Raw genomic sequence first — 26,295 nt, forward strand, 5'->3', positions numbered from 1 at the left:
CTCTAATGGCTTTTATTTATTCAGAACAAATCTTTCTATGTCTGGTAAAGTTAAATCAGTCACTACTTAGCATAGTCTGTGAACTAAGAGAATTTCCAGTGGGAACCATTCTGCACTCCATGTAAAGTGTGCACACAATTGTTTGTGTTCAACAGCTGAGATGATTTATTTCTGACTGCAGTGTATCTTAAATTAGTGGTCGCCAACCGGTGGGCGGCAGCCCACCGGTGGTCCGTGAGAAAATTTTGGTGGGCCTCAGAGAAATGTCCCCCCCAAAGCAATTAATCCAGGCTGCGCCCCGGATTATGGTCCGCCTACCCGCTGGCCCCCATATTTCGGCCGAACACAAACCTGCAAAAAGCTGCACAGCCTTTGCCAGCACGGACAAGGTAATGATGCTGTTGCAACAAGAGGGGGCTGGCGGCACAGGCGGGCTGAAGTGGAGATGGCCGTAAGGTGCAGCAGCGCTACACTAATTGCATTTGTGTGGTACTCCCCCACCTTCTAGTTTGCCTCTCCTGGCCTGGGCTATTCCTTGATGGCCACAGGATGGCCCAGGGCAGGAAAAGTACCAGCTGCTGGTGGTGGGAGGGGGTGGAGTGAGCAAGTTTGCACTTACCATCCAGTTCTGAGGTCCAGAATGGGGCGTTGTCAGCCTTGTCAGTTTCCTCGTCCCTCTCGGCACTCTGGGGACATCGCTGCCTGGGGAAATCACAGGAAAAGCGAGCAGAAACATAGCTCTCTCTGGGATGAAAGAGCTGAGATTGAGGAAGGCACAGGCAAGAGAAGATGGAAGGTGATGCCTTTGAAAAGCGCCACTTTCTGTTACCTGTGCCTTCCGATCTCTGCTCTTTCACCCCAGTGAGAGCTATGTTTCTGCTCGCTTTCTTTTCCTGGGGGGGCAGCAGAGACATCAGGGCTGCTCTCCCCCCTCAGCAAGCCAGGCCTAGAGGAACGTGAAGAATTGTGGGCGAGTGCTGGGGAAAGAAGTGTTGGAAATGCCAACACACATTTCCAGAACGCTCTCCTCTGTCCTGAAGTAGGATTGAGTGGGGGGAAAGGAGCTAGGGGGAAGGGTAGGAGGGAAGGAGAAGCCCATCTGGCTTTCCTTTGGCATGGGGTGAGGGGAGAGACCAAATGCACAGATCAAAAGAGCGCTGAGGAAGACAGGCTCCTAATAACCAGCCTGTTTGTGCAGGTGAGAGCTCGAGCTTTTCTGGGCTCGACCCCCCGCCCCTTCGGCCTCCACACAGGGAGGGACCCTTCTCTTCTTGGAAGTGGTGGGAGAAATCTGTAGCTTAGCCTCAGGGAGTCCTCTTCTTATGTGGAGGCCGAAGGGGGAGGGTGTTGCCTGGTTATTAGGAGCCTGTCTTCATCAACGATTCCAGCCCGGCCCTCCTTCCTTTCCCCAGCTCCAGGCAGCCACACCTGGCAAACGAGGGACAGGTTTCCTCTGATTTGGGGGAGATATGAGATGGCTCTGCTTCCGTTTGAGGGGGAGCCAGCCCCTTCCCGTCCAGATCTTCCCAGCCTCCAGGCACCATGTGGCTTCTTAAATCCTCCCTCTTTCCCCCACAAAAGGTGAGGGAGGCTCCTCCTTCCCTTTGTTCTATCCCACAGTTATGATTTTATATATATATATGTGTGTGTGTGTGTGTGTGTGTGTGTGTGTGTGTATGTATGTATATGTATATGTATATATATACTTAATAGTATAAAAATATATTAAATTGTTCTGTCTCCCCTTCCCTTTACCCCGAAAGGTAAGGGATTATACACACACACAAACACAGACAGGCAAGCTGGCTCGAACTTTGCAGAGCAAATCCTCTGTAACTGATAACATTCTTGGCATCCCACTACGTCCTGCCTACCAAGTCCGAGCTGGCAACAATTGTAAATCAAAGTCTTACTCACACAGAGGGAAGTGGGTCTTTTACTTCACAAAGCACAAGGCACTTCACGAAACAATCGTTCTTTCAACATAGTCACGAATAAAGTCTAAAGTAAGTTAAACTTTGTCCCGTACAAAGTTTAAGGAAAAAGCACACCCAATTTTATCCCCTGTGGGGTGTGGCTCAGTGACTCAGCTCACTCTCTGACCCTCCCATACCTCCTACGTTGCTGCTCGTGTTTCTCCCTACGACGCTGCTTGGGATCAAGCCAAGACTACTACTCTTCACTCCCTGTCAGGGACTCCTCCGACATGCCTTCCTCCTGATTCATCTCAGGCTGTTCCTCTCGGTTGTCTGATGGAACCTGAGGCATTACCAGGGAGGAAGGCATTGCCAGGGAGGAAGGTGCTAGGGAGGAAGGCATTGCCAGTTCCTCCCCCTCATCTTCCAGGTCCTCTTCCTCTGACAGCATAGGCTCGGGAGCCAGGGCCACAACATTAAATATATTATCTTTTTTTAAAAAATTGTATTAGTGGTCCTTGGGATTTAAAAGTATGAGTTTGGTGGTCCCTGAGGTCCAAAAGGTTGGCGACCCCTGTCTTAAATGACATGAATTTTCCCACTTGCAACCCTGAAGACCTACTAAATGTGAAGGTGGCCAGAGAATAAAAGGTTAATCAAAAGAAAAAAAAGGAAACAAAGGAACTGAAAGAGAAAAGTACAAGAAATGAAAAAGAAATAGAAAAATCAGTCTATCACGAATCTTTTCTCATTCATTGTTCTCAAGCTCAATAAAAAGAATTCTAGTTTCTTTGCACTGTTGGTCTCTAAATCTTTGTATCAAGTGTGAATTTGTATCCAAAATTTCTTAGCATTTTCACAAGTCCACCATGATAAAATGTTCCCTCATACATTTTACATTTCCAGCACTGGTTTGAAATGCCTTTATACATTTTTTTAAAATTCATCTGGTGTCATATACCAGCAACAATTATGCAATGTAATAAATTACCCACAGTCTCTCCCAAGTGTTCATCTCAGTTATATCCAAATCTAATAGCCCATTTTGTCATGCAGTCTTTAATCTGTTCTTCTGTTTCAAATCTTAACAAAAGTTTATACATTTTTGTTATTACATGTTCACCATTTTACATAATTCCATTTCAAATTGCTTTTTGCTTTTCAATTCAGAGAGTCTTTTTATCCATATTAAACCTTTCTTTTAACTGTGCACATGAAAACCATTGAAAACTATGTCCTTTTGCAGCTTCCATAGACAAGTAGGCTATTGCCTATTACTGAGGAACTGGCTTTCCTCTCTGTTCTAAGGTTAAGCCAGCTTCTCCCACTTCCCACCCCTCCTTTGCAGAGAGATTCAGCTGCTGTAGTGAGGTGGTATCATTTCAGCAAATGTTCTTAAAACAATTTGACAGCTGGTGCCTTGGAAGCTTTGCATCTGTTCACAGCATTGGCTGTTCTGCTAGGATGGGCAAAGCCCTGAGCAAGTACCAGGAACTAAAAATATGGATTCGTGGCCACTAACTCTGCGTCATTTTTCATGCTCTCCTGTAGGATAGTTGGATGGAAGACTTGAGTGGCTCGTGCTAGCCTATGTTTTGAAATTGGTGGCAGTGAAGACCATTAGTTAACTTTAAACTGCTTCTGAAGAATCGAGTAAAAATTGTAATGATGTGAAGATGCCCTTGATTATCCAAGGATTAATAATATTGTTATGTATAGTGTCAGAAGTGCAGATTCCTTTCTTGTTTGTTTGCAAAAGCATTCTGATTAAATGAAACTAGCAAACAGTAACAAAAAGATGTCAAAAGTTCAAAGTCAGATTAAGACCCTAAAAGAGACGGGAATATCTTTTTCTTGTGCCATATCCATCATCGGACGTTGACGATCATGTTGGTGTTCCTATTTTTATCAACGGCCACACGAAAAAACCTAGGTGATGGTAATATGTGGAGATTTTTTAAATCATCCCATGGCAAAATTACGTTTGCATACATGTATGTGTGAGAGACACAGAGCACACTAGTTTTTTGGTCTTTTTTTAAATAACGTTTCAAGAGAAAATAAAATACAAGATAACAAAAAATGGGAGAAGGGATTCAAAAGGGGGAAAAGTAAAAAGTGGGGGGAAGGGGGGAGGGATAAGCAAAATATATTTAAAAAGACTTCCAATTTTCCACAGTACAGATACAAATATATAACTAAATAATATCTTATGATAAATTAAACGTAAATTAAACATAGCATAGCCAATATCTAAGTTCAATAACATGTACAATCTACAGTCAATCTAATTATCCAATCACTAATTCAAAAATACTTATTCATATATTTATTCATTATCAAATAAAAATTTAAATATAATTTATAATTTAAAAATAAACAAAGAAAATCTTAAGATAAACAAAATATTCAATTTTAGCATCTCTCAATTCATTTTTCCAAATCCACTTTTTCTTTCCCGATTTTTACCTTTGTTTCATCTCTATGCATTCTGTTATCTAATATAATCCTTTAAAAATTCCCATATTTCCTCCATTCTATTCATCCTAATCTCAATTACACATCTATCTTTACATTCTTATATAAAACACAAGTTCACCATAAACTTCATTCCTTAAATTCACCAACAATCAAAATTAATAGTATACCCATTTTAGAAGTTTAATCACTATCAATTAAAAGTATACCTTGATAGTGATCATTAATACATCTCTATTAATACTTATTTTCTCATTCAAACTCTATCAAATATATGTATGCACACCCTTATTTTCCTTTTACAGTTCTCTTATTAAAATTTATTCAAACAAAAATAATTTACTCAGCATAATCAATAAAAAGTCGTAGGCCATCTTGCTACAAATCTGTAATGAACCTTCATTATAACATGACCAAAAAAAAACCTATAATCTATATGTAACATATTTTCCCTTTCCAACATATGCCTCCTATCAGCATTTTCTCCAATTCCTTATCCATAATCTTCAGAGTATTGTTGAATTTCCTTTTTTTTTTGTTTGATACATTTTGGATCAAAATATAGTATATTTCTAGTATGAAAGTCAATAACCCTTGGACAAAATATAGTTCCCATTTGATCTATGAAATACAGTCTGTGTGGTATACATCAAGTAAAATAAAATGTTTCCTCCCCTCTTTTTCTCAAACTCCACATAGAGGCTTCTTTCAAACTAGTTATATTCAAGTTTTCAGCTTTTAATCTTAAATCAAATGAAAATGATCATAAGAAAATTGTTCCTGTATTTTTCTTTCTTTCTGTAGACAATAATAACTTAAGATGAATTTATAGGATGTCCTTTAATTTTAATTTCCATTTTATCTTTTATTTGTCCACCTTCCACAAGAATCATATAATTTATTATCCAGTAATTTTTGAGTTCTCTCAAACTTAGCTTCTAGGAACTAACATCTCTAAGAATTTGGTGTGATTTCTCTCCACCATATTTACTCTAGTGTACAAGAGAATAATTGCAAATTATGATTTCTCAGAGAAGGGGGTGGGGGGGAATGGCAGATACAAAGAGCTCTTCCAATTTACATACATTGGTAGATCCAAACCAATCAGCAGTGAGCTAGGTGAAAATTTTAAAATCAGAAAGGAAAAGAATGCAGCTTCAAAGACCACAGATACAGATTCTTCAAATCTATATTTGAATCCTTAAAAAAGAAGCATCTTAGCCCCTCCCAAAAAAGAGTTTTAAAATCCCAAAATTTGTCTTCTTGTTCTGTAAATTAAATTCAAGTCCCAGATCTATTTTTTTTTAATCCAAAATGACTCTGAAATATTGAAAGTCACCAAACTACAGTACAGTTCCATAATTGAGGGAAGATTCCCTTTGACTGACAGTGAGCACAATCAACCAGTGGAACAGAAGCTGCGCTCGGAAGTTGTGGGAGCACCATCACTTGAGACTTTCAAGAAGAGATTGGACTGCCATTTGTCAGAAATGGTGTAGGGTCTCCTGCTTGGGTGGGGGGTTTGGACTAGATGACCTACAAGGTCTCTTCCAACTCTGATTATCTGATCTTGACTTCAAAATTAATAAGTTAAATAAAGTGTATATGAAATAGGGAGGCCAGGTCTAATGTCCATTTGTCCTGGCTACAGAAAACAGCTATTGAACTTGATGAAAACCTTGCCTGATCACTCTAAGCCAGGGGTGTCAAACTCTATTTCATTGAGAGCTGCATCAAGGTTGTGTTTGACCACGGGGGGCATGGCTGGGGTGGGCTTGGCCAGCTCGACATCACTCATGTTGGGGGCACCTGAAGTGACCTGTGCGGGACTGGGGGGATCCATTCTCTCCAGTGGAGGAAGGTGAGAGCAGGGAGAGCGCCAAACCCTTGTCCACCAGAGAAGCCTTGCCATCTGCTGGTGGCCAAGTGCTAAGGCAGGACTTCCTTCCTTCTTTCCTTCCTTCCTTTTTCTTTTTCCTTCTTTCGTTCTCCTTTCTTCTTCCTTCCTCGCTCTCTTTCCATCTTTTTCTTTGTCTTTCCTCTTTCCCTTTCTCCTTTCCTTTCCCTTGGATGCTCAAATGCAAAAGAGGAAACATTTCTCTTGTTTTATTTTGCTTTTAGTTTGTTTTGATAGCCCTCTGCCGGCAAAAATGGAGCTGAGGGGGCGGGAAGCACCTGCTCCCACCAAGCTCCATTTTCGCTAGCAAAGGCGAAATGCAGGCTGGTCCTTCACTGTTTCCAGGGTGGCCCCGCGGGCCAGATCTAAGCACCTTCAATTTGACACCCCTGGGTTAGGTGACCCACCCAAAGATACTCCAGAGTAGCTATGGCATATTTGTATGGCTTGAAGTTGAGAAGCTGCTTTTGCTATCTGCAAATTGAAGGGCTGGAAGTGATGCAGGAATGATGATAGGAGAATAGTGAACGGTGGTTCAAAAGAATGACGTTTCCATAGCTCACATTGACTTGGGAGAAAGCAGTTGGCAAGTGGACACATCAAAAGATTACGGGCATTTTTCAAGTTCCTGGAAAAGATATCGCAGCCAACTTCTCCTGATTGTCACTAAGCCTGGGAATCTGATTCCTCACCGATGATTATAATCAAATGATATAATGTTTTAGCCTGTCAAAAGAGAAAGCAGTGTGAAATGTTTGTTTGTTTTTCCTTTCAGACAGGCAGTTTCTCCTTCCAAAGCAAAGTCTCAAAATAACTCCTGTCAAACCTTCTGTCTAACTCTCTTTGTGCCTGTACAAACAGAGCATACAACTTTTAGGATAACATAATGTTCTTTCTTCATAAATCATGTTTAGTGCTTTAGAGCCATAATCGATCAAATTTATTGTTTTATCAGAGAAAATAAAATATAAAACAGTAAAACAAACAGTAAAATGAAATGAAACGAACATACATTCAAACCTAGCAACTCCTACTACAACAAAAAAGTGTACAAAAAAGAAGAACAAGTGGTCAATTAAATTTAACGTGATCCTATATGTTTACCCTAAGTCCATCATCTGCTTTTGGGTTTGGACTAGACCACAAATCATTGAGGTAAGCAAACAAACAAAAAAAGCTATTGGTAGGCACAATATTCTCCCTTTTTCTTAAAGCTAGAGTAACCCATTTCATCCAAACATATACACTGAACGCTGATGTTGCAAACCAGGGTGTCAACCCTGAGGGCATGTTGGAGCGTCTTCAGGGATGCCACAGCAAGGCTGGTTGAGCTCTGGGAATGGGAGGGGGGAATAGAGATAGCTGGGGACTTGATGCCAAAATAAAAAAAATTCTCCTGGGAACCAAGGATGTTTTCACCAGGTGGGGGAGGCGTGGACTGAAACCAGCTAGAGTTAGGACTGTGACCTGGTTGGACCATGTGATGGACATGTGGACTGGGAGGAAAGAACTTTGATTTTAATTTGGGTGAGAAAACCTTACGGCCTTCAGAGTCAGGTTTTCACCAAATGTGCCAATGTGACATGCCTAATAAATTTGGACTTGAGGAGCACCTTGGCTTCAGAGTTTTGATTGCATTGGATCTGCTACTTGGAACTGTGACAGGGTGGTTTGTTTGTTTTTTACAATGCAAGGCCGCAGCTGCTGCCTGCATTGATCTGTGCTCCACTATCTTTGGCTATAGCTTTGGCTATCTTTGGTTGAAGAATAGAAAAAAATGATAGTGCAATGAACCTTCTGAATATTTCTATAAAAAGGCGGCACAACTGATGTTACCTGTTTCAATTCAAACCAGATAGTCTTGGGATTTTCTATTGAGCCATAGTTGATTTCTATGCCTGGAAATCCAGCAGCACTGAATGGTGGCAAGGATTTCATCCGTAGTATCTGCTTCAGCGGAATGATGATCTGATTGCTCTGCACATGAGGAAAGACAGGCTTGGTGGACATGGCAGAATCAATTATCTTTTTCGTACTTTAGTATTTCACTTTCACAGGGGCAATGTTCTCAATGAAGGCCATTCTTACATGTCAATAAGAAATTCTGTGAATGATTTTTAAACGTAAATCCCAGGCAAGTTCATTGCCCAGTTCTGTATGCGTGTGGATTAAAATACACCAGTAAAGTTCCACTGGAAGGACTGAAAGTGACTAACAGCATTCAAATACCGTGAACACAGAATGCTACAGAATAGAGTTGTGTTTTGGCAATGTTGGTATGAAAGACTTGATCTAAAACTATAAGTGGTTTTCTTAGGCTTGTAAGTTGCTCCAGTTGTTACCAGCTCTGAGTGGCTAGCATACAAACAAGGTTAAAACAAGAAGCAGAGCAAACCATTACGGCAACGATACAGTATCTTCTTCACGTACCAGGCAGCATTAATGTACACTTAAAAGAGATCCTTCTTGTCAGCCAGCAAGACTGAATGAAATAGCTAAGTCAGTGATGGCTAATCTTTTTGGCACCAAGCGCCCAAAGCGCATGCACGCATCCCCAAAATATAACATGTGTGCACCCTATGCATGTGCCCCACTGGGCCTCATGCATGCACGTGCCCCCCAGCACATGCGCGGCAGAGACCCGAAGACCAACCGGCTGGCAAGAAGTGCATGCATGCATGTATGGTGGAGCTGGCTGGCGTGACGGCTTACGTGCCCAGAGAGAGGGCTCTGCATGCCACCTCTGGCACATGTGCCATAAGTTCACCATCAGAGAGCTAGGTTTTATCGGCTTTCAAAATCTAAGCATGGCTGGGTGCTAACCAAATTTTGTAGGGAATGTGTTTCAACAAAAGAATGAAAATATCTTCTGACAAATACAGGCCAAGGAATGATTGGTATACTTGAAAGAGACGAGTGACAATGTCCTGACCTGAATGGTATCCCATTTATTTAAATTCCAGTGTTTCATCCATTGTGATATTTCTGTTATAGCCCTACCTGTGTTTCCTTGCTCATGACAACAATTTCCTCCTGGTTCACTCCTACAATGCAAGGTGAAGAGATATCTGGAGCACTGATCCTCTCCACAGAGAAAACATTATAGCCAAAGAGCGGCAGCTGAATCACATGTTCTGCAAGGAGAGAAACAAGATAGGAAGGAGTGTAATATGTCAGGCTCATAGGCAAAACCCACATCAGCTGTGCATGTTTTCCAGGGCAAGTTGCCATCTCTGCTAAAGCAAGACTGTGGCTCAAAGCCAAGCCATTGAAGCTGTGGCACTTTCAAAGCTACCCAAACCTCCAGACCCAAACACTTTGCATACCCAACAATGTTTGCAGTTGTGGTTGGACAGTTATTGCCATACGATTCCCTGCCTGCAAATCATCCCAATTGGGTAATTACAGCAGAGTTGGGAAAGGCTCTATATTTACATGAGAGCAACAGGAGGGACTGCATCTGTTCTTTATGAGGCTAAGGAAGTTTGCATTTTGTTCTGAGGGATCACTTCTCTGCTTTTGTTAGCTCCACTAGTGTACCAAATCAATCGACTCCACAAAAGTCACAAAATGACTTTTATCGAGATTGTAGCAGAACCTTGTAAGCCTGTGATGTACCGCTTCACATGAGTCAGTTGCTAAGCATCCAAATTTTGATCCGGTGACCATGAGGATGCTGCAATGGTAATAAGTCACTTTTTTCAGTGCTGTGGTAACTTTGAGTGGTCACTAAATGAATTGTTGTAAGTCAAGGGCTATCTGTAATGAGTGGGAGAGATTCTCCATTGAATCACAGCACTTGCAAACTGAAATCATCCTTAGAGGTCGTCTACGCATACACAGTTTTGGCAACAATATTGTTGTGCCCCACTAGCAGCAGACTCAGACAGTGAGGAGGTTGACGAGGAACATGGGCCAGCCCTGGTGTCTGGGGAAGGCTCTGACGAAGTGCTCTGCATCGGAGGCAGAGATTAGGCCAGGGCCGACTGACAGTTATCAGCTGCCTTCGGAGTCAGAGCTCAGTGGGGTAGAAGAACAGCTGGAGCCTGTTCCCAGTGTGCACATGTGCAGAGCCGCCCGGAGAAGGGAACGGTTAAGGAACAAGGGTCGACTTGGGTGTAAAAGCTCAGGTGGACAGTGAATGGCCCCTCCCATAGGAAATAAAGAGAACCGAAAGGGAAGTGGTGTTTGAAGGAGACAATTAGTTTAATTCATTAGGGTGAAGATCTGTTCCTGACTTCTTGCCAAGTAATTGCTGCCACAGCATGGTGTTTGGAAGATATCAGCCTGGCAACTCTCCAAGCCTGATGAAGGTTTGTACTTGTGAAATCTCATGAAAGACTGTTTTCTGGGACTTTGCTGGAGAGGAATTCACTTTAACCTAAATAAAAGGGGTTTTATCGGGACGAGGAGTCTGCTTCATGATCTTGGGAAGCCTAGGTCAGAACAAATATACAACTTATATCCATATAGAAATAAGATGAAATAGCAATAAAGCCATGCCAAAATCTTACCTATTGAGGATAATTATAAAATACATGTACAGTAGATATAAAATGTACATACAACTTTGCAGGAAAATAGGTATATAAAAAACATTCCCTTCAACTCCCATGCTACCCCATATAAGACATATTTCAGCAGCATAAAACCAGAACCAAGGTTAAGATGTCGATCAAACGCAGCTGTTGAACTCACCAATAAAACGTATTTGTGCTTGCAGGGGCTCAAGTGGTTCTATTGTCTCCAGTTGATGAGCCATGCCAATTTCAATGATATCTGGGCTGATGTGGGTGTCTGAAACAGGGATGTAATTCTTCAGTTCCTCTCTATTTAGACAAATAGAAAATATGGACTTGACCATAAACTGAAATTAAAGAGTATTCAGAAAAACCCTTCCATGTGTGGGGAAGAAATTACTTCTTGCCATTACTGTCAAGGTGAGCTAGAAAAAAAAAATCACAGCCAAGTGCATGAATGCTAAGTGTTCATGTGCAATTTGCAACTCTATGCGTAAATGCCGTAGTTTTGGGTGAAACTGATCTGGATGGCGAATCAGGATCCTATGCAGAGGCAGGGGAGTTTAACTGGCTGCTGTTTAGAGTCACTCTGAGGGAGATGGGCAGTTTTTAAATTATACATACACATATTCTTGTCTCAGGCTCTTGTTTTTGTGTATGGCACATTGTTCCTTCTATGTACGCTTTTTTGAAAATGGATTAATAGAAAGCTACCTAGGTTTTGGAAGGGAAGAGAAGTTATGCAATTTGGGGTGACAGAGGTGTCATCATCTGTAAAGAACTGCTTTAATGGGTCATGGCAATTACTCATTTCCTTAAGATTACAGATATCTGGAGTCTAAGTATACAATTTTCTCCCTCTTTAGGGCCATTTCCTAGACTGCATAAATAAATAAACAAATAACCTAGTCTACAACCTATTCTGAATTGATATGCCTACCTCCGTTCCAATACTGCAGAAAGACTTACCTTGTAGGGACCGATTGAGCTCCTCTGGCCCAGTGCTGAAGCAAAGCCAAGATGCCCAGCTGCTGCCCAAGTTTGCTGGTTTGCTGCAACAGCAGTGTTCCTGTCATATATTTCTGCAAGACCTAGAAATAAATAAACCAGAAGAGAGTTTGCTTTGTACTTCTCCGTAGTAGATTTTTAAAGTGGGCATCATTGAAGGAACATTTGTAATTGTACAGATGTTGCAACGCCTAACATTATCCTGTGATAAAAAGTTCAGTAAATAAATATAGCAAATTCAGCAAGGTGGGTATAGGAATTTATCATGTACTCTTAGCCAATAAGTCACCTTCCATAAGAATTATACAGCTGTCCTTTGTATCATCATTGTTCATCATCTCACATCTTCTCCAGGAATTCAAGAAGACATACATGGAGACCTATCTTAATTGTATCATCACAACAAACCCCTGATCTACTATGGGCAGACTGTCAACCCCCTGATCTACTATGGGCAGACTGTCACTGACACACATTCAATCCCATTGCGTTTTTATGGCCAAGACGTTGTCCGGGCCTTAACCATAATCTCATACCAGCTCTTCATAGTCTTACTAAGAGTCCAAGACTGTTCCTTTCATACCTGGTTATAATGAATGTTGATGTAGATCTCATTATCAAAGTGCAAAGGAATCTTCCAAGTGATCCTACAGAAATGTAGTTCTATTGAACTTTCTTCTAACAAATAGTCGAGGACATATTCCTCCTGGTGCAAAGGCCTTATCATCTTGCCTGCATAGGATAAAGAACGATGGTCATGCTGTTAGGTATAACATAGGTCACCTAACGTAGTTTGGGTAAAATAATATATATAAGCTATGATTGTTAGTTTAAGTATGTGTCACTTTAAATGCAAAGCATGTAATTTTGGGTGTGGTGTGAAACCACCATAAGAGGGAGCAAGACAACCTGATTGCTTGCTGACGATTCCCTGACGGTTTGCTGGCAATTACTGACAATTACTGGATTGCATGGTTTGTTAGCTGCGTGTTTTCCTCTACTGCTGAGTTGCTGAAGGAAGAGAGGAGTTTTTGAGTTCTTCATATCTCTCTACTGCGAGGAGATATATCACCGGACTGATATTTGTAAGTGTACAGACCTCTCTTTTTCGACACTGGAATTTGCAACTGAATAATCATCCCTGGACGGACTGAACTAAGTGAATGATATATGGACTGTTTTGACTATGCTTTAACTCTTGCTGGAATAAAACTATTTTAATTGGCACTGTGTATCTGGTTTACTGAGTGTAAGCTACAAAAACGTTTATCTCACGTATTTTGCCTGCCTGACTGACTGCCCTGCAGATCCTGCTAGGGTGTATCCCTAACACATGCCATCCCCATCCAAAGCACTGAGCTCAAAGGCAAATATTTTAAGGTCAACCTATTTCCTCAAATGTAAGGCAACCTTATCCCCTTTACTATACTATATGGTAACTTTACCATCTTCAAGCTGATAGCAAAATGTAGCAAATATGTATACAATTCCACCTATTAAACTCATCCAGCTTGTCAATTTTCACTGAACAATCTCATCGCTTATAAAGAAAATGGTAACATTTTCTTTTGTCTACATTTTTCTATCTTTGTCTCATAAAACTTTTAGTTAAATGCCCTTTTAGTTATTCCATACAGAAGCCCACCCCCACTCCCAATGTCATGACAGAAGGAGAAATATATATTTGGCATCATTTGAAAGCAAAACAGGACATCTACACCTACACTTAAGAGGAGCAGATGCAATTTAAATGTTATTTTTTTAAAAAAGCAATAAAAGAGCTGCTGACAAAGATATGTACCTTAACAAGCAATTATATTTTTAACATTGGAAATGCTAATGTAATGTAATGACTACATTCAAAGAGACAACTTTTAGTAAACAAACAAAAGGCATTTATAGCTTTGTCATATTCCCTACCTCAATGAATTTTCTATAGAGAGAAATAAAAGAATGGGTGAGGCATATATGGGAAAATTAAAAAAGAAAGATGATGATATTTGGACCCTCCATCAAATTTCATGAATTAGACAAGAGATTGCTCACTAAAAACAGAGATCTAAATTAAATTCCCTTAAAACTCTACATTACCATGATAACATATGGCAATCAACAGGCTATAATTTCTAGAAAGGATTATAAACCTGCTATTGTACCAAAAACTGGTTCAAAACAGGAAAAAAAGGTCCCCCACTGCTACCTGGCCCAGATCCTTTCCTTTAATAGGGAATATGAAGCCTTCCAAACCAAGCATGGAGCAAACATCACAAAGCTGCACTTTAAATAAATATATGCAAGATTCTCTATCATGTGCATATCATAATGCGGCCCTAATATCAATATCAGGGCTATCATCATGAATATATTCTTCACATGTAAGCCTTGAGAAATTACAGTCATGTGAAAAAAAAAACACCGTCTATGGTTTTATGTGTATTAGGACATAGTAAAAATCATCTGGTCCTTAGCAGCGCTTGAAAGTAGATAAATACAACCTCAAACGAACAAAACATACATATTACACCAGGCCTGTCAAACTGACAGCTGGATACATCACACACAGGCTACACAGGCTACACAAAGGCAAAAAAACATCACAATACGTCACAATCCGACCAATGATGTGATTGAACTACACCATGTCATCATTTATTTTACAAACAGAAAGCCAAAATGGAAAAGCCATGTCATATGTTGTTGTTCATCTACTTTTAAGCACTGCTAAGGACCAGACGATTTTCACTATGTCCTCCTAATACATAAAACCATGGAACTCAAAGAAGGTGTGTACTTTCTTCTTCACATGACCGTATATAACCCCAGAGAATTACCTGGCAGTAGAAATCAGTGGGAAGGATAAAGCTACACCAGGGTGAATCTCCATATTTAGCAGATTTCACTGTATTGAAGTTGACCATTAGCCCCGGTACACTTGCCTTTGTCTTTGTTGGCTAGGATGGCAAATTCTTGGATCTCCTCCAATTCAGTAACTCCTATGTTCTCACAGAATTGCTTTAACAAATCTGCTGTAATCTACCACCAGAAAAAAAAAATTAGTTTATTTAAGTGTACGCAAATTGTTTTGTCTGGACAAATGTACTCGGCCAAATGCATGAATGAGGCCTTCCAAGGCAAAGGCAGTCTTGGACTCAGCGTCTTTCATTTTAAAAATCAAAAGGTGCAAGGGAGATAGATAAGTGAGATTTAATATTTGTTTAATTCCGTTACTTTTAAAAATGGGTTGGTATAGGAACAATCACACATACAAAAAAGAAAAAAAAACAAGTTGAGAAACAGTGGGTGGAACAAGCCCTCTCAGTTTTCAGAAAGATGATCTGGTTTGTTTTGGATTTTCACAACAAGCGAGAGAGAATTTAGCATTTTTATCATGAGCTTTAATCCCAAGTGTGATTGTGTCTACACCTCTCAGCAAACAGGTTACAAAGCTTTGCCCAAATTTTTTAAAAGGAGGAAATTTGGAGGGATTCCTAATGTATCCATAAATAATTCAAAGGAAGTTAGTCGGGCCATTTGAGTATTTATTGTCTGCTGTGACTCCAAGTTCAGGTTGTTCTCATCTGCTTCTTTTTAATCCAGGGATGCAAACCACTGTTGCCAAGCTCCCTCAATCTTCCCTCCTCAAAAGGCTAGAAAAAAATATTACGGTTCAGATAAGAAGACACAAGAACTTCAAAAGAAAAGAGCGTCACTGAGTCACCCAAGATGCAGCCTCTTAGATGTCTGCCTCAAAACTGCTCTTTGAGTGTCCTCTCAATAAGGCAACATCAACATTAATTTAAAAAAGAAATAAAATACTCATCACCATGGATGTGTGAAACACCACTCCACAATATCCTTTTTAATGGACTAAACAGAAACTTACAGTGAACATCTTAATCTTTGTATTATATCGCACACCTCCAGGTAAGACGATTGATATCCGGCGGAAACAGTGGCCCTTCTGACAACAGGAAAGCAAGAATCAGTACAACATAGGCATTTTTGTTCCTAATTGAAAGCCAGTTCTTGGCAAAATGCAGCCTTTGAGAAATAGAATTAAGCACTTGAGTACAGGTAGTTCTCAAGTTACATTGATTCACTTAGCAACTATTCAAAATTACAACAGCACCGGAAAAAGTGACTTACAACAGATCCTCACCTGATCAATATTCAGATACTTGGCAACCGGCATGTGTTTACAATGGTTGCAATATCCTGGATTCACCTGGTCACCGTTTGCAACTTTCCCAGCCAGATTTTGACAAGCAAAGTCAATGGAGAAGCTAGATTCGCTTAATGACCAGCGATTTGCTTAGCAACTGTATTGATTAACTTAACTACCATGGCAAAAAAAAAATCTCTAAAACCAGGCACTGTTCAATTAACAACCACTTCACTTGGCAACAGAAATTCTGGTCCCTATTGTGGTCATAAATAGAAGACTACCATTTTTTTTTATCCTTCAAATCAATGGAAGCTAAACCTGTAGCTAAACCTTTAGTTTAGTATTTAAATTAAAATTAAAAAGATAATTTTGATGAAAGCAAAGACATATGTGAGCTATCTGAGCTAGTCTTACTAGTTGCATCCTTAGCATTAATAAGTAAAAAATTGATTTCTGGGTCATTGTAATCACACATATGACTATGATTGATACAGTATAGCAGCTATGGATCTTCTTTTCCTTCATATATTGTTACAACATCTATTATTCCAGATACATTGTTCTACATAACACATGTTCTTGGATGTCTTCTCTTATACCTGCTTCTAATCATCTCAAAGAAGAATTTGTTTGAGCTACATATTCTTCTGGCTTACTCAGTGGTGGGATTCAAAATTTTTTACTACTGGTTCTGTGGGCGTGGCTTGGTGGGTGTGGCAGGGGAAGGATACTGTAAAAACTCCAGTCAGAGGTGGGATTTGCCAGTTCTCTGAACTACTCAAAATTTACACTACCGGTTCTCCATAACTGGTCAGAACCTGCTGAATACCACCTCTGGGCTTACTTCTTTAAAACTGATTAATGAACATCAAGAATGTACACAAAATTTATTATAAATATGTGTGCAAATGATGTGACCTCTCAAAACGGATTTTGTCATAAGTCCACAATTTGCCTCTAAAAATTCACCACCCCAAAGACTACTTTTTTCAAATAATCAAAAATATAGAAAAATTGTGCATAAGAATAATGAACCTTGAGGTAATTGTGGTCTTTAAGGTGAATTCTGCCAGAGGATGAAGCTGTTCAAAATATTAAATTCTAAAACATTTGAATAATTTGTTGTAATTCTGGACATCAGGCCTCCCTAAAGATGTATACTCAGCAGCACAAATAAACCTTTGCTCAAAAAAGCCTGTTTTCTCACACATCAAACTGCCTTCAGCCCCAACCTTCATAAATCATGTTCATGCAGATGATTCAACCTCAAGATGCACATTAAAAAGGCTGTCCTATTTCCAGTATTTGCTTTGTTTTTACCCTCTTCCCCAGCTAGGTTCTTTTCTGCTTTTCTGCCTGGAAGGCTTCAGCACCCAAGCAGGAGACACTCCTACCCTGACCCTGATATCTCCTTCTCATTTACCAAAAATGCTCTCATCTCCGCAAAAAATGGCAAGTGTTGACGGCCTCCATACACGATTAGTTTCCTCAGGTTGCTCTGGCAATCCTTGGCTATTTCTGGGGATTAAAAAACACACACACAAGGTTGATGTAGGAAGTGTGACTGACATTTAAAGAGGCTTCTGCTAAAATAGAATTAGGTGCTGGAACTCATGCATGAGTTCTCCACCTACCTTCTCCACACAGGACTAAGGGTTGACTTGTGACTATTAAAAGGATGTTAAGGAACGTTCAGAAATGAAGGGTTGGTGGTGGATAGACTGTGAGCATGGAAAATCCCACCCCAGATTCTTCACAACTAATGAATAGGAGGAGACAGGCCATGTACCTGAGCAGTGGTGGGTGCTATCACAGCAGATCTGCTGCAAAAACTCAGTGATGTAAGGCCTCAAGGTGCTAGATGGAAGGAAGTATCCAGTCAAAAGGCTGAGGAGCTGCCAGCCAAGGTGACAACTGTCCCTGGAACAAAGAAAGAACCGTGATACGCTTTGAGCACATCTCAGAGATCACAAATGAAAATATTTCTTATCAACCAAAAGGAGAAAAGAAAAAAAGATAGAACAGTGAGGAGAAATAAATGAGAAGGTGGTGGTAAATGAAGAAGTACAGAAATGGAATTTTGAAGTGGGAAATGTGACAACAGCTGTGCAAGTCTCCAAATAGCCACGTCACCATTTTAAAAAATACCAATGAATCCCACCACCACATAACACCTTGCCCTCAAAAAAAGGGGGGGGGAGTGAGGATGTGATCATCATATGATTGCTCATCTCAGCACTAAAAAAAACATAAATCCAAGATCTGGTGAGAGCTTTCTATATAGGACTGCCGTTGTATCTTTAAAAAATAAGCCTATGAGATAACATAATTGTACTCTTGAAGTTAAAACTAAAACAACATACATTTATCTGGAGCAACTGTAGCCTATAGCCTTCTGTAGAACTATGTAAGAATAAAAGAAAATGTCATCTAAAAATATAAGACTGTAACAGAAAAATAAATTATCCATCAATTCCCAAAACAGAGTCCATCAGACTGATGTGTCACTGCTCCTATCTTCGCTTTTTTCCTTTCTTTCTTTCTTTCTTTCTTTCTTTCTTTCTTTCTTTCTTTCTTTCTTTCTTTCTTTCTTTCCTTCCTTCCTTCCTTCCTTCCTTCCTTCCTTCCTTCCTTCCTTCATTCATTTATTGCCTTTTTATCCCATTGGGAGTCTACTGAGAGCACTGGTACCACCATGGAGAAGCAACAAATTCTGGTTTTGGTTCCCTTGGCCACTTGGCAGTGTGGAGCAATGAGGGGTTTCTTATTTAATGAACCAGTTTAAAAACAATACTTTAAATATTTGTCAGGAATCAATCAGCAACCCATGCAAGATGTGAAGAATCAGTGTTATGTTCTCTGGTGCTTACATATTAGGATTTCCAGTGATTTGCTTGATAACCTGGCAGTAAACCTCATCATGCAGAGTCTTCTTATCTTTGCACCACTGTAAAAACCGAGGGGAAAAATGTGAAGAATTTAGTTTCCTCTTCTCTTGCAGGCCACATGGGAGGCACTAGGATTACCCCTGTTCTGAGAAACACTAGGATATTAACTTTTCTGCAATGGTCCCTAACTGTACTTTGCAATCCTGAACTCCCAAGTTTGGCGTGTTATCTGGTACTTTCATTGGACTCTGAGATCAGATTGAGGTCAGTATTTCATGATAATCTGCATTGTGGTTGTTAGGAATACATGAAAAACCCTTTGGTTCTGATGAAGAACCCAGAAACTGGGACTTCCTATTCCACTTATCCATCACACCTTTAGCAAGCAGAATTTGGAAGTCAAAGAGGCAAGTTATATGTGCCACAGAAAAGGAATCAGGAATGAATTTCCTGCTGAACTCAGAGCAGAAGCTCAGATCTTCTCAAAACTTTAACAAAAAGGCAACAGCACTAGCTTACCATAGTTTTGAAATAAACCAGACTATATATCAACCCATTAGTGATAAGAACTCATATTTTGAAATGACTCTGAGAACTTGGAGTGTTTAACTTCTTTCCTTTCCTAACTTTTTTGCTTCCTTTCCCTCCTCCCGTTCCCTACTTTATCTTGATTGTCAGCTAAAATGTTTTGCTCCCTCTTGATCTATGACTGTTATTTTGCAAATGCTTAAAATGCTTAAACTGTGCATAATTGAATTTAAGATAAGGTATGAGATCCTAGAGTTAGTCAAGGGGAATAGAAAGGGAAAATAAGCATCTCAAAATCAATCTCCTTTCAAGGCCATCAAGTCCCCTTCAGTAGAAACCTGATGCCTTCCACGTCTCATTCAGTCACGGTTATCTACACAAATCCACCACAAGAGCCACAAACCTGAAGGATATCATAGATATAATCCATTTTATCTTGTTTCTTTAGGCCTGGCTGGTCTCCCATGAATCTCATCAGAGCTTCAAAATAAGAAATCAGCATTAATCTTAGCTGGAAAAGTAAAATATAGGGTTATGGCACTGATTCCTAGGAGGAGATTCAGGGGCCTCTGTTCTGATCAGTATTATCAACATCAAACATAAACAGTACAATATCTAAATTTATCTTCCACTTAGGAAAGAGAAACTGCCAGTGAACATGTGTGAGTTTTCTAAAGAGGATGATTCAGAATAAGAATTAGCAATATAGTTTTTGTAAACATCTGTTGTTGACCACCAATTATGTACAATAAAATAAAACTATAGACCCGAATGCAAGGGATTTCTCTGTTCTTGTACAAGATCTTTTGAAAATTATCAGAAAATGTGGGAGAGGAAATGCAGAAGCACCATCTCATAAGAACTTGCAGTGCTGCCTGGTGTCTAAAATAATTCCTGATTCTTGCTAAAGAATCTATTTTTTAAAAAAAAAATTAAAAAATTAAAATGGGAAGGGATCAAACATTGCATTTAAAAAGATTTCTCATTCCAACAGTGTTTAAAATGTTTATACATAATCAAAATCGTCTTTACAGGTTGAGTGTCCAATATAAATAGCATCCCCTTCTCACATTTCATTTAAGATGATGACTAACTACTAATCTTTTCTCTCCTGCCCCCATCATTTGTCTTTTATTTACCACATTGTCAGCTGGAAAAGTTTTGAAAAATTCGAAAGCAACATATATGGAGTTCTCCTAGCAAAAATATAATCCTGGTAGTTGATTTTCAGAGAACTAGTAAAAGTAGAAATGTTCTCAGCACCTTTCCTGAATCCATAGGCAAATAAATAAAAGTTTAATCAGTGCTATTGCAATTGCAATAGCCATAGCAATAGCACTTAGACTTGCAAACTGCTTCACAGGGCTCTATAGCAGAGGTGGTATTCAGCAGGTTCTGACCAGTTCTGGAGAACCGGTAGCAGAAATTTTGAGTAGTTTGGAGAACTGGCAAATACCATCTCAGACTGGAGATTTTACAGTATCCTTCCCCTGCCAAGCCCGCCAAGCCACGCCCACAGAACCGGCAGTAAAAAAAATTGAATCCCACCACTGCTCTATAGCCCTCTCTAAGCAGTTTGCAGAGTCAGCATATTTCCCCTTAACAACCTGAGTCCTCATTTTATGGACCTCGGAAGGATGGAAAGCTGAGTCAACCATGAGCCAGTGAGACTGTCGGCAGCCGACAGTCAGCAGAATTTTCATTCTAACTATGGCTCTTAGACTACCCATCACTTCTCATTGATTCATTAATGGACCATTACGTACTCAAAAAAAGTTTCGTAGCCAAGTCATTCAACTCATCATCAGAATGAAACAGGAGAGCTTCCTGGATTGGTACCTACAAAGTCAGAAGGCAGAGATTCAACAGAGGCAGTGGATTTTTAAAAGATATGCAGAAAATGATGGGCGTGTCCTCTTTCCCCAATGAAATTTAATACATGATTAAATAACTTTTTTTTTGTCAATTTGCATAAGAATAATTCATTGGGGGCCCCCCACATTTTACAGCTAATGCTGGATGGGATCAGAGCCAAAAATGAGTAAAGGCCCCCAACTCGCTTTTCTTTTTGTCTCATCTATTTTCTTCCTTAAAGGTGGTCCCAGATATTATAGCAGTAACTAGATATTTAATATGGAGGGATATAATTGAAATAATTAAAGGAAATAGGTGATCCTATAGAAACATATTGGTTTAAAAAGGATATTTTAAAAATTGCAAGGAGGATTCAAAATCCCTTTTTTAAAAATTTGATAGATTTATGGAATAAATGGAGACACTGGTTAATGCCAGGAATTTCTCCTTTAACACCAGTGGTGGAAATGGAGAAATTCCCTAAGATAATATTTGAAAGAATGGATTAGTAAATTAAAATAAAATCAGATGTATAAATGGGAAGACTGGAAGAACGCAATAAAGAATATAACACAATTAAAGAACATTTTATCAGATATTAAATTAAATTGGTTGAATTTGATACAATTAGAGAAATGGATAAAAGTGGAAGAAGGATTCGAGGAGAAAGATAGACAGTTAACAAAAATTGAAATGATTATAAAAGAATGTGAGGTGAATGAAAAGTATATAGGTAAAGGAAGAACTGGGAAAATATATAGAATATTAACTGAATTAGAAGAGCATGCAAAAGGTTTAAAATTTATTTGGGAATCAGATTTAGGAGAAATAAATGATAATGATTGGAAAATATTTGGAATAGAAGCGTATATAAGAATATGTCAGTTAGAGTTAAGGAAAATGGATATAAAGTGATATGGAGGTGGTGCCTAACACCTCGTAAATTAACTCAAGTAAATGGTAAATATACAAATATTTGTTGGAGGTGCAAGAAAGAGATTGGAACATATAAACATATGTGGTGGGATGGTGATAGTGCACAAAAAAATATGGGGCATAGTGTTTAGAGAAATGAATGCACTTTTGAATGTGAATTTAGATATGTCACCAAGAACTGCATTACAGTTACTGGTGGATAAATGGGATATAAATGAAACAAAAAAGAAATTGGTTGTAAATTTGATAATGATTGCTAGGTTAGTGATGACTAAATATTGGGGATGAAATTGGGATATTCAAAGAAATGAGTGATATAATGAAATTTTGAATAAGGCAACAAATGATAAATTAACAACAGGAACTAAATTTAAAAAGGGGATGATTGAAGTAAACAATTATAATGAAATATGGGGAAATTTTATAAAAAACAGTGTTGGTGGAAGGCAAAAGGAATAAATCTACTCAAGAATATATGTCATTTTGGAAGGGATAAGGGCACAATTGGAATATACAGTAAATCTTTTAATTGTTATAGAAGAATAATTATAAGAAAAAAAATGGTCTCCAGGGGTGGGGTGCACTGTAATATTTGTATTTTTTCTTTTTCTTTTTTCTTTTGTATTTAGATGTACATGTGCTATGTTTGTATTATTTGTATTTAAAATAAAAAATATTAATTAAAATAAAAAGACTTCTTTCCATACTCCAAATAACAAAGAGGAGGAGGCACCCAGACACAAGGACTCCTCCTGATTTACCGTTGTATGCTGAACCAAGAGAGCAGGGTCCATCTGTTCAATTCGCATGCCATTCCATGCTTGCCTGGCAGAAACACAAAATGGAGACTTGATTACCTACAAAATGAATTGTGGGAAGCTACAAGAGATGCTCCAATCTGTAGCAAGTGGTCAGTCCCAGATGCAACTTTTGCACAGTGGAAAAGCGTACGATGATTTGCAGAAGATCTCAGATTCTATCTATCCCTCACTTTTCAAGATTAGTTACTTGTGTTTTACAAAATAAAACCCACAACCAACCAGCAAATGTGAACAAATTTTGGCAGAGACTCTAGAACTAAAAGAGAAGGGGCCTTTCTAATATCAAATATAACAACTGGAGTCATACCCTGCACTAACCATGTTTTGCTTAGCAGAGTTTATTGAACAATCAACATTGTTCGACTCACACAACAAACTATGCTAAAACTAAAATATCTTTTTAAGGAATATGTCTCTATCATATTAACTTGACAATGTTAGAAAGCAGCTTTCTGTGTTTATAATTTTTTTAAACTATGGTCTATGAGCACTCATCTATTTTGCAAGGCAATAACTTACATCTATGCTAAAGGACTGAAGCAATTCCCAGTACTGTTCTCAAGACCCAAACATCTTTAAATTAAAAACTTTAACATTTAGTTTAAAATACTCAATAGACATTATCAGCTGCATACACGTTTTTCCACCCTGAAAGAATAAATGTAAAAAATAAGAAGTTTTTCTGGGAAGGCGATGGAAGTCTTATGTGACCATAGGTACAGTATTTGCTACCTTCTCTATTTTTATTTTAATGATGCAGCTTCAGTGTTTTTGTTTTATTGCATATTGTTTTAATAAGCTTTGTATCCCATTCAGGTTTTCTTGGAAATGAAAGTCAGTGTTAAACAATTAAGGACTTATGAGCAAGTTCAGTGTTTACATCACTAACATTAACAGAGGGATAGAATCAAGATCACGTGAAGTGTTTTATAATGCCATGTTAAGTCCACACTTGGAATACTGTATCCAGTTTTAATTGCCATGATATAAAAAAGATGTTGAGACTCTAGAGAAGAGGAGACAAGAGCAACAAAGATGATTAGGCGACTGAAGGCTAAATCATATAAAAAACGGTTGCTGGAATTGGGTATGTTTAGTTTAATGAAAAGAAGGACTGGGGATGACATAATAGCAGCGTTCCAATATCTGAGGGGTTGCCACAAAGAAGAGGGAGTCCAGCTATTCTCCAAAGTATCTGAGGGCAGGACAAGAAGCAAAGGATAGAAACTAATCCAGGAGAGAAGCAACCTAGAACTAAGGAGAAATTTCCTGACAGAATAATTTATCAGTGGAACAACTTGCCTCCAGAAGTTGTGAATGCTCCAACACTGGAGGCTTTCAAGAAGAGACTGGACAGTCACTTGTCTGAAATGGTTTCCTGCCTGAGCAGGGGTTGGACTAGAAGACCTCCAAGATCCCTCCCAACTCTCTTATTCTGTTATTTCATGATTTTCTTTTGGGTGATAGAGACAGGAAAACCTACTCCGACATTCTTGAGGAACGTGACAAAAAAAATCACCTGCTTTGCATTTTGAGCTCCATACCTCTTTCCCTTAGTATCGCTCCTAGAAATTGTTGATTCACAATCCTTCTTTGCGTATTCACAATCCTTCTTTGCTAAATAAAATTTACTTGACAAGTCTCTCAGGCACAACTACTTTTATGACACATGATCTTTCCATTTATCCAAGTCACCTAATTCTGCCTTTGTGAAATGAAAGAGCTCTAGTCTAAAATTGTTAATATTGCTAGATACTCCAAAAGACTAATTCCATGAACTTTTATGAAAATTTGGGACTGAAATATCTTGTTGTCTAATAGCACATGCTTAGTGACCAATGTAAAGAGCCCCTTAGATTAATTATTATATTAAATTAAATTGGAACTCAAGAAATACTGCAATAGCTCTTATCTAACTGTGACAGCTCTACCAACATTAGCTAACCCTGAACAAATTAAGTGAACTAGGAGGTGCACCAATCTAAGATCCTCTAGCATGCTTCTGGAAACATGATTTCCTTTATCTGAAAAACTAATCTTGGTTTGTCCCAATTTGGGAAATGCTATCCACCTGTTAATGAGGAAATGCAATTATGATCATTTTATGTGAGGTATCTTAAGCTTTCTGGAGTGAAATACAAAATGAAATGAGCAAAAAGTGCACTTTCAGAGGAAATCTCATCATTTTTTACTTTCTAAACCTTCAACAAAGTCGAAAGCTTCAGAGCATCCTAAAAAGCAAGAGCAGGTGTGCTGGAAGTGAACAAGAATGCACAAAATGTTTTGAATCAAGCCATCTGAAATTCAAAATGCCCCATTTCAAGTAAGAAACATCCTGCTTCAAATTCAAAAATAGCTGCTTTGATCGGAACATGGGTGCTTTGAGATTCCAAAACCCTTACAACTTCCTCTTTGATATATCACAACAACAGGATTTCAAAGAACACTTCTGAGGGGCGTCATATCTAGTAAATACAGTCTTACTAATCATGGTTTGTTTTGTTGTTAGTTGCAAAGTCGTGTCCAATCTACTGCGTCCCCATGGACAACATTCCTCCAGGCCTTTCTGTCCTCTACCATCTTCTGGAATCCATTTAAGCTCATGCCAACTCATGCTTCAGTGACTCCATCCAGCCACCTCATTCTCTTCCCCTTCAATCATTCCCAGCATTAGGCTCTTCTCCAGTGAGTCCTTCCTTCTCACTAGGTGGCCAAAGTATTTGAGTTTCATCTTCAGGATCTGGACTTCTAAAGAGCAGTCAGGTTGATCTCCTCTAAGACTGACCATTTGATCGCCTTGCACTCCAAGGAACATGCAGGAGTCTTCTTCACCACATAGTTGAAAGGCCACAATTCTTTGGCACTCAGCCTTTCTTTCTTTCTTTTTATAAATTTTTATTGGTTTTTAAAAACAAACATAAACAAACAAAACACAAAAACATCAAGCCATCTTCCACATGTGTACATACCGTATGCCGGCTGGTCCACAAATTGCTTTGTGCTTCCCTTTCTTAGTCTTCAATTATAATTACATTGCATATAATCTCGTATTTTCAATCAAAAATTAAATACCTTAGTATCATTATTAATCAATCATTCGACTATACTTTTAATCATTCATGTTTTACAAGATAATAATAATTTACTTAGTTTGTTTTATAACAGTTCATATTATCATCCCAGCTGTTGATAGAAACCCAGAAGAGCACCTGCAATAATACTCTCCCATGCTCTTCCCTCTATCTTATCAAATGGCAATGTCCTTGAAAAAAAGTCTCAGTTCT

General features: G+C 38.9%; 1 protein-coding gene across 1 annotated transcript in view; it reads right to left on the reverse strand.

Moving 5' to 3' along the window:
* Positions 1 to 7,973: 7,973 nt before the first annotated feature.
* The window catches only part of MYO15B (myosin XVB), a 62,176-nt gene continuing 43,854 nt past the window's right edge, over positions 7,974 to 26,295 (reverse strand). The window contains exons 29-42 of the mRNA XM_026702167.2: positions 22,952 to 23,015; positions 21,167 to 21,239; positions 19,804 to 19,880; positions 18,855 to 18,931; positions 17,774 to 17,904; positions 17,408 to 17,502; positions 15,703 to 15,780; positions 14,756 to 14,852; positions 12,403 to 12,551; positions 11,781 to 11,902; positions 10,990 to 11,120; positions 9,292 to 9,425; positions 8,128 to 8,268; positions 7,974 to 8,045 (exon numbers count right to left, since the gene is read on the reverse strand). Coding sequence (XP_026557952.2) covers positions 7,974 to 8,045; positions 8,128 to 8,268; positions 9,292 to 9,425; positions 10,990 to 11,120; positions 11,781 to 11,902; positions 12,403 to 12,551; positions 14,756 to 14,852; positions 15,703 to 15,780; positions 17,408 to 17,502; positions 17,774 to 17,904; positions 18,855 to 18,931; positions 19,804 to 19,880; positions 21,167 to 21,239; positions 22,952 to 23,015 — 1,441 coding nt within the window. The remainder of the gene's footprint in view (positions 8,046 to 8,127; positions 8,269 to 9,291; positions 9,426 to 10,989; positions 11,121 to 11,780; positions 11,903 to 12,402; positions 12,552 to 14,755; positions 14,853 to 15,702; positions 15,781 to 17,407; positions 17,503 to 17,773; positions 17,905 to 18,854; positions 18,932 to 19,803; positions 19,881 to 21,166; positions 21,240 to 22,951; positions 23,016 to 26,295) is intronic.

This window comes from Pseudonaja textilis, chromosome 2 (assembly GCF_049901715.1).
Source record: "Pseudonaja textilis isolate UNSWEBS1 chromosome 2, rPseTex1.2, whole genome shotgun sequence".
NCBI classification, from domain to species: Eukaryota; Metazoa; Chordata; class Lepidosauria; order Squamata; family Elapidae; genus Pseudonaja; species Pseudonaja textilis.